The sequence below is a fragment of the Delphinus delphis genome, chromosome X (genome assembly GCF_949987515.2).
Source record: "Delphinus delphis chromosome X, mDelDel1.2, whole genome shotgun sequence".
In the NCBI taxonomy this organism is placed as follows: Eukaryota; Metazoa; Chordata; class Mammalia; order Artiodactyla; family Delphinidae; genus Delphinus; species Delphinus delphis.
This window is the reverse complement of record NC_082704.1, coordinates 89,337,036-89,350,192: the sequence shown is the minus strand read 5'-3', so window position 1 is coordinate 89,350,192 and position 13,157 is coordinate 89,337,036. Positions and strand designations below refer to the sequence as shown.

The following is a 13,157-nucleotide window of genomic DNA, read 5'->3' as shown; positions in this document are numbered from 1 at the left end:
GTGAATGTTCTGGGTGCGAGGTATCAGGAAGGGATGAGCCATACTGGGTGGGCTGTACACATGATAGATGAGTGATGTGGGGGATGGTATCTTTCAGGAATGAGCCACTGTGGATGGGGGTGGGGGACAGGTTGGTGCATGCTGGGTGTGAAGAATGGTATCTTCCAGGAATGAATCACAGTGTATGGGGGATACAGGAAAGATGGATGATGTAGGAGGATGGTATCTTCCAGGAATGACCTGCAATTAATGGTGGGGGACTGTCAGGAAGGATAAATGGTGAGGGGGATGCTTTCCTCCAATGATGTATCAGTTATTGAGAGAGACAGGAAGAGTGAATGGTATCTTAAAGGAATGAGCCAATTGATGAGGGATACAGGACTGAAGGATGGATGGTGTTGGGGGATCATATATCTTCCACAAATGAGCACAGTGGATGAGTGGAGATCAGACATGTGGGTATGGGGAGGATATATGTTCCAGAAATGAGTCATAATGAATTGGATAAAACAGGACCAATAGATGGTGTGGGGTGTTGGTGTCTCACAGGGGTGAGCCACAGTGATGGGGGAAGACAGGAAAGATGGATGATGTAGTGAATGGTATCTTTCAGGAATAAGCCATAGTGGATGGAGGAGACAGGAGATAGGGTTACTGGCGGGGATGATGTTCCAGTAGCGAGCCTTAGTAGATGGGGAAAAATAAGGAAGGGGAGGGATGGTTTCTTTCAGGAATGAATCCTGAATGATGGGATGGATGGAAGGATAAATGGTTGAGGCATGGTATTTTCCAGTTATTAGCCACAGATAATGGCGGGAAATGTGAAGGTTGGATAGTGTGGGAAATGCTCCCCCACCCCAGTATAGGGAACAGGGAACAGCTTCTGAAGGCCCTGAGATGGGGAGATTGACACGTTTTAGCAATGAATGGAGAGTATACCTGGATCATAAAGATGCCATGAGGAAGTGATGGAATGAGAGTTTGGAGAACTCGTTGACAGGCTGATGGTGCAAGATATATTGGCCATATTCAAGACTTTTGACTTTTGCTGTGAATGTCACTGAAGGATTTTAAGCAGAGTGGGGTTTTATTTGTTTGTTTGTTTTTTAAGTTTTGGACTGTTAAAAGACTTAATTGGCTGTAATGTAGAGAAGGATCATGAGGGCCCAGGAGCAGCCGCCATTGTTTTAAGCCAGGTGAGGGACAGTGGTAGCCTGGACCAGGGTGGGAGCAGGGGAGGTGTTAAGGAGAGAAAGTTTGTTCAAATAAATGCAGACAATATCCTTAATGAACTCTGACAAGCATATTAACCCTTTAGATTGCATTGGGATTAGCATGTTTGGACTAACCCATAATTTCCTAAAAGTAAGGGAAAAGTTTATTTTCCCCAAGAGTTAAAATCTGCATTCCTTCAGAAATTGAGTCCATGAGTTGTTTTTTTCAAAAGCAATAGAACTGTTTTCCAGCCATGCTAAATTGTGTTTTAAAAAGGTAGTGTCCTGTGAAGCATGTACGTATTTACTCCTGACTTCCGCTCTTGTTCTGTGACCAGGACTGCTAGGCAGTTTGCATCTCTCTTTGTGAATATCAATGTGACCTCTGAACCCCACGAGGTGTCCGCCCTGTGGTTCTTGTGGTATGTGAAGCAGTGTGGAGGCACCACTCGGATATTCTCCATTACCAATGGGGGCCAGGTATGGAGTGTCCATTCTCACACTAAACTTCATTTGTGATTTTGCCCTCATCGAGTGCAGTACCTTAATACTTGCTTCTATATTTTGAAACATGAGTGAATTTGAAACATGGATTTTTGAAACGATCTCCAAAAAACTTTTCTGAAAACAAAATTTCTCATTTCCTTTTCTTGTTCCTGAAAATAAGTTCACAACTAAAGAATGTTTCATTTTGAATTAGGTTTGAGGAATTCAGTTCCTTTCTTTTGGAAGTAGGTAAAATTAGACTATTTCTGTAGGAGGAGCTAAATTACTAAAATCAACTTATTTCCAAAAATTTCTAGTACTTGTAAAATTGTACTTCAAGTCATCTCTGTTCCAGACATGAGGCTTTTTTGTCCCATTCTGTGTCTCGGAGTTATTATTTTATGTTAACTGTTATAGAATGGAAGTGACTATTCTTTCTTCTAATTCAAGTGATTTATTGGTTACTCTTTCAATAGTAAATTCTACATTTTGGCTTCTAAATTTTTGCTGCCCACTAGCATTTGCCCAGCTTCCATACTACTTCCATTACTGATGAATGAACTCATTTGACTCACTGGCTGGACACACAGCAAACCAGTGGTGAAACCAGAATCTTAATTCCCTGATTTTCCAGATTCTGAGATTCTTTGTTTCAAGGCTATCCTTTATCGGAAGAAAATGGATATCTCTTTTCTAGGAATGTTATGCCTCGATGGGCTAAGGTTTAATTAGGATCAGTTTACTTCTAACTTATGTTCTGTTTCATAGTGTGAGGTGTAGAGTCCTTGTCAACTGAGTGAAATGTTCCTCTCCTTGGGAGATCTCCAGAAGTCCCCAAGTTGTTCTTGTGGTCCCAAGAGTTATTGCCCATTTGACCCTTAGCTTTAGCAAACTTAAGGCAGTTGCATTTTTTTAAGTGTCTTTACGCTTAGAAATCCCACATTACTCTTTTTAACCTATATTTTACTTTCTGAGATATCGTGGCTCGTATTGTATATTTACATCCCTCATTCAGGGGAGCCAAGATACTTCTAGGCAAACTCCACATGACCTTTTGGAGGGCACAGTTCACATTATGAATCTCAGACCATTATCACAGTATCTTTACAAAGAACTTAGACTTATCCTTTAATAGTTTAGTTCCAGAAATACTAGACGCGAAGGAGTGGATAGTGAACACAAATGGAAATAGTTCATGGTCTTTCCACTATACTAACATTCAAAGTAACTCTTGGAAAACAGAAGTCACATTATAAATTAAATGGTCCCAGTTTTGTGAGGAAGGATGGATCATGAATTTAGGGCTAAACTGCTTTGGGAATATTTTTATAAAGAACTGTGGTCGTGTCATTAGAACAATAGCCAGTTATTCAAGTGTAAGAATCATTCTGTGGCTGCTGACACAGGCTTTCTGGAAGGTGATTGTCAAATGTTGGGCTGTTCTCCAGTCTACCTACATGTATTTGTAACCATTCAAAGAATCTTCTACAGCAGGCTAAAAACATTCCCCCTGGTTCTTACAAAATGCACTGTATTAAGGACTGACCTTAGATTAAGCTGGAAGCATGACCATGGTGAGTGTAGCAGATGGCAGTAGGGCAGAGCACTTGTGGTCTTACAGAGCTGCTCAGGGGAACTATTTCACAATGTCTGGAGGAATAGGCAGATGCTTAGTCTTCACCCTTCGGCCCCCGCAGTGAAACTTCCAGGCATTTTGGCAAAAATTTCTCAAGAGCTGAGGTTTGGATTCTTAGAACATCATTGGGTGATGACCAGGTGATCCTTGAGAGCACCATGAGCCTGTTCTGCCTAGACAACCCTGGGCTGGGACTTTAAGAAACCGAGGGGAGTTAGAAACCGCATCCCCATCTCAGTGAAACTAGAAAAAAATAATTAATTAAAAAAAAAGAAATCTTCTGAAAGTTTAGATTCCCATACAGGCTATGAAGCCAAGGCCCCCCTACCCATCGGCTGCTGGGTCACATGTGGGCCTTTTTGGTTCCAAAAATCACGCAACTTCATGTCTGCTATATTGTTTGTGTCTTCTAATGAGCCTAATGCCAGGGCCTTGCCCATTGAAGGAGATCAATGAAGGGTTCTTGTCTTGAGTTGAACAGTTTTTAGCAAAGAGAAGGTCATTATAGTTTGTGTTTATACTTGGAACATAAAGAGTAAAGACAAAAGCTTCACACATAATCTCACCCCGTCTACTGTTAACATTTTAATGTATTTCCTCATTAAGATTATACCATATAAGTGGTTTATATATTTTACTTTTTCACTATTAAATTATTTAAAATATCATTAAAAAAAAAAGAAAGAAAGAAACCGCATCCCCTGGGAGAAGTGCAGCATCCTCCCGGTCCCAGGGTTCCCTCCATGCACTGCACTCTTGGGCACTTGAAGCCCACGCACTTGCTGTTATTTGCATTCGGTCAAGGTGCCAGTGGTATAGGGGAACCTTCCTTCTGATTCTGTGATTTTATTTTAAATTTTTATTGGGGTATAGTTGACTTGCAATGTTGTGTTAGTTTCAGGTGTACAGCAAAGTGAATCAGTTATACATATGCATATGTCCACTCTTTTTTAGGTTCTTTTCCCACATAGGCCATTACAGAGTATTGAGTAGAGTTCCCTGTGCTATACAGTAGGCCCTTATTAGTTATCTATTTTTTATATAGTAGTGTGTATGTGTCAATCCCTATCTCCCAATTTATCCCTCCCCCACCATTCTGTGATTTTATAAGCTGGTAACAGCTTTTCGTCACCAGACGCTGTGTAGAGCATGATGGTTGAGGTATCTTGGTAGACTGCCTCTGTCCTAATGAGTTCTTCCAATAGTTAAGGGTGCAGAGGGTGGAGGTATGGCCTGTGACTTTCTGGAGGTTTCTGATCAGTGGTAAATATGATCTTCCTTCCTTGGGCTTTTATAACATTTCCTTTCCTGCCTGCCTTCTCCTGTAGGAACGGAAGTTTGTAGGTGGATCTGGTCAAGTAAGCGAGCGGATAATGCACCTCCTCGGGGACAGAGTGAAACTGAGGTGTCCTGTCACCTATGTTGACCAGTCAGGTGACAACATCATGATAGAGACATTGAATCATCAACTTTATGAGGTAATTCAGTTTCGTCAAAAAAGAGCGTATATTATGGGACTTCCCTGGTGGTCCATTAGTTAGGACTCCCCGCTTGCACAGCAGGGGGCACAGGTTCGATCCCTGGTGGGGGAACTAAGATCCTGCATGCCGCACATCAAGGCCGAAAAAAAAGAGAAACTTATATTAAATAGGTCTCCTGTCTTCTGTAGCTTCTAACTAAATATAATCCAAGCAGTGGCGTAATTAATGCTGGCGTATTTCTGACTCGGTCTTCCAAATTACCAGACTTGGTCGACTGCCTTATTCTGTTTTGTTGCCTCACAGTGGCCTCATACTGTACATTGTTACCGCTTACTGTCATTCGAAATGGTAAATGTGATGTTTCACGCTCCCTGCAAAGACTGCGACTCAGGTTTGAGATGGTATCTTGCGTCTGTGTGTTTTAGTGCCGATACGTAATTAGTGCCATCCCTCCAACTTTGACTGCCAAGATACACTTCAGACCAGAGCTTCCTTCAGAGAGAAACCAGTTAATTCAGCGTCTTCCAATGGGGGCTATCATTAAGTGCATGATGTATTACAAGGAGGCCTTTTGGAAGAAAAAGGGTAGGTTGCACTTATTCATGCTTAAATTGTATTAAGCAAAGACCATGCTCTTTTAGGAACATTTTATGCTACACACTGAACAGAAAAAAAGATAAGTGTTTCCAGCTGGTAGAGAAAGGATCAGAAATCTCAGTCTGTCCACTCCTCAGAGCCCCGGGCAACACAAAATGACCGCAAGAGCGCTTGCTGGCAGTGGGGGGAAGGAAGAGGTCCCTCTGGTCGCGGGACCACATTGCCCAGACCCCTGGCATATGTCTCACCACTTACTCTTCACGAGCAGAGACAAAGGAGCACCACGGAAACAGCACTCCTTTGAAGTTACACATCCCTGGGCTCCACTTGCTTACTAGCTGTGAGGCCTCAAATGACACTTCACCTCTCTCAGCCTCAGCCTCTGTGTAAAATGGTAATGAGACCTGCTGTTGGGGTGTTGTGAGGATAAAATGAGGCAGAGTCTGGGCAGATATGGTGTCGTTGCTAAGCCTTCAGCTCACACTCAAAGGATTCCTTCCTGCCACTTCTTCCATGGTTTCACAGGGGTGATTCCCTCTAACACACCCCCCTCTTTCCCATGTATTCCAGGACTCCAGGGCCATCTTCATTTTACTCATGCACTGATCATACCTGACCTTTATGGAAAGGTCACCGAGATGGGTCATTTTCTAATGTGTCTGGGTGACCAACCAAACATCCTTGTATAGTCAGTGTGTGTATTTAATAGTAAATAACTTCTAGAGTTGGGGCAAAGACCAATAGTTTAAGATTTGCCTTCCTCTTAGCAAAAGAGTTATATATATATATATATCCCTCTTAAATCTCTGGTGAGGTTACTCAATCTCCTATTGATTTTCTTCTGGTTAAGATTACTGTGGCTGTATGATCATCGAAGACGAGGAAGCTCCGATTTCAATAACCCTGGATGACACCAAGCCAGATGGATCGCTGCCCGCCATCATGGGGTAAGTTAGAGCTGGGTGTTCTGCATTTTTCAAGCTCTGTTGATGTATCGGTGTGTGTGCTGGCAGAACATGTTGTTTTGCACTAGAGCTCAAGCAATGCTAAATAACCCTACAGACAATTTATGTCATGTTTCCATGTATGAAAATATTAGAGTATGTGGCACAAGAACACTGAGAAACTTTACTAAAATTAACACCACTTTGAACTTGTGCCCATATGTTTCTTTCCCCCATAAACTTACATGTGGAGGACAGAGAAAAAAACGCAGCTAGACAGGCGGGATGGTAGACCACCTTGCCTACAGGATGTTGACAACCATTCTGGAATGAGAACTGTTTTATCCTGTAAAACCTTCCAAAGTTATGTTTTCTGGGCTTTATTCCTTTCTCCATTCTAGACATCACTACCTAGCAAGTGTCAATATGTTAATTGTTGGAATTCCCTGGTGGTCCAGTGGTTAGGACTCCGCGCTTTTGCCGCCGAGGGCCCGGATTCGATCCCTGGTCGAGGAACTAAGATCCCACAAGCTGTGTGGCACAGCCCAAAGAAAAAAAAAAAAGAAAGTGAAGAAAAATATGTTAATTATTACCCTGGGAGATAAGATGGATGACTAATGAGGAAGTGCAGTTCAAAGGAGAACCAGGCCTTGAGCGTAGGGCACTTTTTCCAGTAGGTCACTCTATGGCTACTTCGCCAGGGATGGTCCAGGGCAAGGTTCTGTGTCTGGAAGAGGAGAGCTCTTTTTCTCTCCTACCATCCCCTCACACAGCTGCTCTGCCCTCTGGAGACTAGGGGTCCAGAGAGGGAATCGGAGCTCCCACAAAGAGATTTCTAAGGAGTGCCGTAGCCTCCCAGTTGCCATGTCTTTTAGTCCTCCTCAAAGCAATACAAACAAAAGGGCTATTTATTCTACCACATTGCAATAAAAGAGCACAGCTTCTATAGCAGTCAGTGACTTTAGAAACCAGTGGTTTTCCCCTTCACCCCGAGGAGAGTTGAGCTCATGTGCATTGCATCACCGAAGGGAAATTACAAAATCAAAAGGAGCAGACCCATGACCCTAGGGACTTAGAAAAGGCTATGCTACTGGACTGCCAACAAGACATTTTATAACCACTTCTCTGGCTGTAAAATATAAGAAATGGCACCAGCCTCCCTGGTAAGGGCAGGTGCTCACAATGTAAAGACTATAGGAACATTGCACCCTGTTCATCTCTGACCCCCCTGGGCAAGAAAATACATAGGTTGTTTGGGCAGTTTGCCGTCGCCTTCTTTGTGCCAAAAAAATGCAGGAGGTTGAGGTAGAGGTTTCAGGAGACTTGTCGGTCAAGATCAATCCAACTGTAGATGAAAGAATATTGATGTTCTTCTTGCCCTGGGTATTAAATATTGCGGCATCTGCTCTTCCGGCATTTCTTTACGTTTTTTAACAAGGACACGTATTGCAGAAGCCTTCTAGATGGTAATGGGCTTATTTAGGCAGCTCCTAGAAAGTGATACTCTGATCTGTTTTATCTGGACAATCGCTTCCACCCTGTTCTTGCCTTGAAGCTATATTGCCTCTACCCTGCTCTTTGCTCTAGGCAATGAAAGCCTTGAAGACAAGGGGTGGTATAATTGCCCAGCACTGTTTGTGATAACTAGTGCCTTTTGGAAACTAGAAAGGACCTTGTACTTTAGAGCTGTGAAATGTTCCCAACCCAAAGCCAGGATGTTTAATTTCTCCAATAAAACACCAAAGGAAGTTCAATGATAGTTGTCCGTTGTTACAATTAGATCAAAGAGGTTATTTCATTCATGACTTGAGATTTGACAGATATAGCCAAACCTAACTGCCCTTTATTTTTTTTTAACATCTTTATTGGGGTATAATTGCTTTACAATGGTGTGTTAGTTTCTGCTTTATAACAATGTGAATCAGTTATACATATACATATTTTCCCATATCTCTTCCCTCTTGTGTCTCCCTCCCTCCCACCCTCCCTATCCCACCCCTCCAGGTGGTCACAAAGCACTGAGCTGATCTCCCTGTGCTATGCGGCTGCTTCCCACTAGAAAAGGGAATTGTAAAAAGCACCCAAGATCTAAAAGGGTTTTCAGATAAATCATTTAATCTTTTATCAGATGTTGGTGATTTTCACTGAAATACTGCATAAGTCTAAAATGATTGATTCTTGCAGAAACCTAAAATTTAACTAAAATCGTTACCAGCAAGCCACAACATAAAGTGTTAGTTAAATCAACCAAAATCATGACTATGTCCCCAGAAGTTCAATGGTTCAAATTTCTTAAACAGTCCACAGCTTTGTATCTTTGCTTCGCAGAATGATCTCGAATAACAACTCTAAAGGAATTGCCAATCAAATTGAAGAACAGTTTAATTGGGAGGGGGGCTTGAGGGAGAGGATGAAATGCCTGTTTTCAGCCCTCACATTTTCAGTCTTGATCTACTTGTCTTTTCGGTCTAGAACAAAAAAATACAATTTTAAAACTTTTTTTAAATGGAGAAATAATTTCATTGTCCTTTAGCTCATTTGGATTTTTTGAAAGCTTTCTAATAATAGCATAACTAAGGATTTCTTGTCACAATTCAATTCTTTAAAATATACATGCAATTAGTAATATCAGTATAATAAATAGAATCTATTTGATTAAAGGGAAGCAGAGAGATTATAACTGAGTTTTACTGAGCCACTGAATTTGAGGACTGTGCTAGGCCAGTTTTCCAGGAAGCCAACTCCGAGATGGAGATTTGGGTGCAGGAGGTTCTTCAGGAACTGCTATGGGGACCGCTACCTGGGGGGAAGGGCAGGAATCAGGATTGAGCAGAGGGAGAGGCTGGGCTCCGGTGTTGCCCCAACAGAGGCCAAAGCCATCCCTTGGGAAACTCTGGAGCGGGGATGGCCCTCCAGAGGTGTCTGCACTGAGACGAGGGGGTGGGCTTTGGTACCCACCACACTCCGGAGCCAGTCATTCTGGGAAGGGATGGGACCTTGCACCAGGCAGTTCTCTGCTACAGAGTGCAATTGCTAGGGAGGGGTTTGGTTGTGAGCTGAGGGTAATGAGCATTTGGTCCTGAAGAGGGATCTGGGTGGCCCACCATGGCAGCCACTACAGGCACTTTTTTTTTTTTGGCCACACCTCGTGGCATACGGGATCTCATTGCTCCCCGACCAAGGATCGAACCCATGCCCCCTGCAGTGGAGGCACAGAGTCCTCACCACTGGACTGCCAGGGAATTCCCAACAAGCACTTATTGATATTTGTTTTTCCAGCTTTTATCAAGTACTTGGCAGACAGCAACAGTCATTACCAGGATAATCATTTAAAGCAACATTAATTCATCTGACAGTTCATTTCCTACTGTATGCCAAGGACTGTGCTAAACTTTGGGGGTAAAATATTGAGTAGGAGGTGACCTGTTGTTTAGGATCCCACAGCCTAGCAGGGAGGACAGAGAGGCAGATGAAGACAGTCTGGCATTTGCTCTAGTAGAGGGAAATAATGGGAGGGTGTGGGAGAGTTTATTAATGCTGAGTAGGTGGAGGCAAGAACACTTTAAAGAGACAACTCTTAAGATAAACCACTGTCGCCTAATCGTTCAAATGTAACCTCTCTCTCCAGCTTCATCCTTGCTCGAAAAGCTGACCGCCTTGCTAAAGTCCATAAAGAACTAAGGTAAGTATTTACACCTGAAACGTATAAAAGGTTAGCTTTATATTGTGCTTGTTGCACTAACAACAGGATAACAGCATTACGAAAAATGCAATAATTCATTAATCTCAAAATCTCAACAAATCAACCTTTTTGTATTTCACTACGCCCCCTTGACTCAGTCCTTGCCCATATGCCTGTATCAATTTAGTGTCACATCTTTGTGTTCATTTTACAGTGGTTGAGAGGTAGGCTTTCCCAGTAAATGGATGGAGAAAAATCATTTTAAAAAGTTAGCTGTGAATAAAGCTTAAAAGGACAAGTCCCAATCACCTTGCCAGACCATTAGTCTTTCTCCAAGTTTCTCTGACATGTACTTTTTCTGAAAAGCAAATCTATACATAGGTCTTCCAACCTATTCCAACTTGTATACATAAAAGTATGCTCCTTTGATTATCTGGGGTACAGCTCTGATGTTCCCTTCTCCCAAGAGCTTCCCAGTAGAAAACAATTATTTTAGGACAATGGCTTTTTTCTTTTTTTCTCCCTTTCTCTCTTTCTGTTTTGTTGTATTCGTTTTGCTTTGTTTTGCACTGGAATCCTTTGTTCAAGTAAAATCTTACCTGGAACTCTTACCTGGAAACACTCATTAGGCTGTTGGGGGGCTGCCTCTGGACATTTCTGGGCTTCCCTTCTTTAGGGTAACCCTAAATCCTTTGTTAGCTTTTGAAGAAGGCCAATACGCAGGCAAATGTATACTTCTCTCTGCATTTGATTTAAAAATTAAGCAGCAAATCCACTAGCAGCCCTTGCTTTGAGAGCTACTTTGATGACTTTGCAAGTCAGAGAAAGGCCGCAGAAGTTCCCACGTTTGCACACGGATTTGTTTATTTGAGCAGCCGTGAGATGTGATGTCAGGAAGGGGGAACCCTTTTGTTGTTCGCCTACTCACTCAATAGAGGAAGAATTTGGGGGTCCAGTGATGGGGAATGATTTGTTCAAGGCTCCACCGCTAGCTTCTGACAAAGTCAAAAATAGCATCGAATGTGTGCTTTTTTCATTACGTCACACTAAGCTTGACATTTTCTTTTGGATTTCCTGCATTCCCTCCTTATTAATAGTAAAATAAATACCAGCCTGGATGTAGACATTTGGTTATGATTCCACATAGTGGCTAAACTTCTCAAAATTTTTATAAGGCAAAAACCCTTAGAACTCCGAATGTCATTGACTAAAGTAATGGTTCTCAGGACCAACCGCATCAACATTTCCCAAAGAATGTTTGGAAAATTTTTCTGAGGCTGGTAGATTATGATTTGGTAGGTTAGGGGTGGGGCCCGAGTACTTGTATTTTGTAACAAGCTTTTTCAGTGATTATGATGAGCAGCCAGATTTAGAAACCAGTGGGTAAATTCAACTTGCACAATGACCTCTTTTGGCCATCATTTAAAGTACGCTCTGTTGGGACTTCCCTGGTGGCGCAGTGGTTAAGAATGTGCCTGCCAATGCAGGGGACACGGGTTCAAGCCCTGGTCTGGGAAGATCCCACACGCCGCGGAGCAACTAAGCCCGTGCGCCACAACTACTGAGCCTGCGCTCTAGAGCCCACAAGTCACAGCTACTGAGCCCACGTGCTGCAACTACTGAAGCCTGTGCGCCTGGAGCCTGTGCTCTGCGACAAGAGAAGCCACCGCAATGAGAAGCCCGTGCACTGCAACAAAGAGTAGCCCCCGCTCTCTGCGACTAGAGAAAGCCCTCGCGCAGCAATGAAGACCCAACGCAGCCAATAATTAATTAATTAATTAATTAATTTAAAAAAAATAGTAACGTATGTTGTGTTATTTTTAGAGTCCAGCTAATCAATCAGTGCATTGCTCCAACATCCTTATCTTATATAACTTTTCTAAAAAATTTTTATATTAATGGGAGGAAGGGATGGAGAAGATAATTTCCTGATGTGTTTGTATGAGCTAATCCTTGACTCATTTAATAATGTGAAGTATAGTAAATAATGACTTATATTTCTATTATTACTAGTTTATTGTTCATGAATGAAAAATTGCCTACGAAGTAGGTTGATTAGATTTTAAGGTTCACTCTGTTTTAACAAAGATTTTATTATTTTTTATATACTGAAAATAAGTGAAGCATTATTAAGTTTTTCAGAATAATGATTGTCAATACTTTTCTTTTCTAACTGACTCAAAATGTCAGAATTATTTCTTGTAACACTCATGTGAAGTAGGTAAGAATCAGTCACCTATCTTATCATAGCATAGGAAAGATGGTACCATACTTGGCTGAAGATGGATTTTGATTCAGTAAGTTTTTATTGAGCACTTACTATAGGAGGGATGCTCAGGAGAGTAGACCCTCGACCTGCCATTAATTAGCTGAGTGATGTTGAGCCAGTCTCTTCCGTGCACTGAGCCTCAGCCTCCTCATGTCTGAAATGAGGGGCTTGGATTAGACAGAGAGAGACAGTCAGGTGGACAGTAGTCTTGAGACTTCTTCCAGTTCTGCCTTTCCTTTATCATTATTGATCTGTAGTATGAACAGCTCCTTGAAGGAGCTGTATAAATGGTGTAAGTGTGAGCATTTGGATAAATTTATAAAGTTACATTTTGTCTCACATTATTCAGAGAGATTGGGGACACATTTAAAAAATATTTTCTAATATAACTTGGCAACGTTAAATTGGCATCTTTTTTTTTGGATGTGCTGCACGGCTTGCGGGATCTTAGTTCCCCGACCAGGGATCAAACCCGGGCCCCCTGCAGTGAAAGTGCAGAGTCCTAACCACTGGACCTCCAGGGAATTCCAAAATTGGCGTCTTTTAAAATCTGTTTATTACTAATAACTATAACCTTCCCTTCCCCCCTTTCTTCCCAGCTCAACATTGTTTTGCCTTTTGTCTCTTTAGCTTCTAATGCTTGTCTTACAGATTTGAATTAAACCCTTTGCCATATTTTTTTACAGTTGCTTATTAGCCTGTAAAAAATATTTTGGAGCACTATTTTAAAAAGTTTTATTGGGGGCTTCCCTGGTGGCACAGTGGTTGAGAGTCTGCCAGCCGATGCAGGGGACACAGGTTCGTGCCCTGGTCCGGGAAGATCCCACATGCCGCGGAGCAGCTAGGCC

General features: G+C 42.2%; 1 protein-coding gene across 1 annotated transcript in view; it reads left to right on the top strand.

The window, feature by feature from the left end:
* Nucleotides 1–13,157, top strand: part of MAOA (monoamine oxidase A) — a 75,860-nt gene that overhangs the window by 54,285 nt on the left and 8,418 nt on the right. The window contains exons 6-10 of the mRNA XM_060001670.1: nt 1,553–1,694; nt 4,665–4,814; nt 5,243–5,402; nt 6,265–6,361; nt 9,987–10,040. Of these exons, the coding sequence (XP_059857653.1) occupies nt 1,553–1,694; nt 4,665–4,814; nt 5,243–5,402; nt 6,265–6,361; nt 9,987–10,040 (603 nt within the window). The remainder of the gene's footprint in view (nt 1–1,552; nt 1,695–4,664; nt 4,815–5,242; nt 5,403–6,264; nt 6,362–9,986; nt 10,041–13,157) is intronic.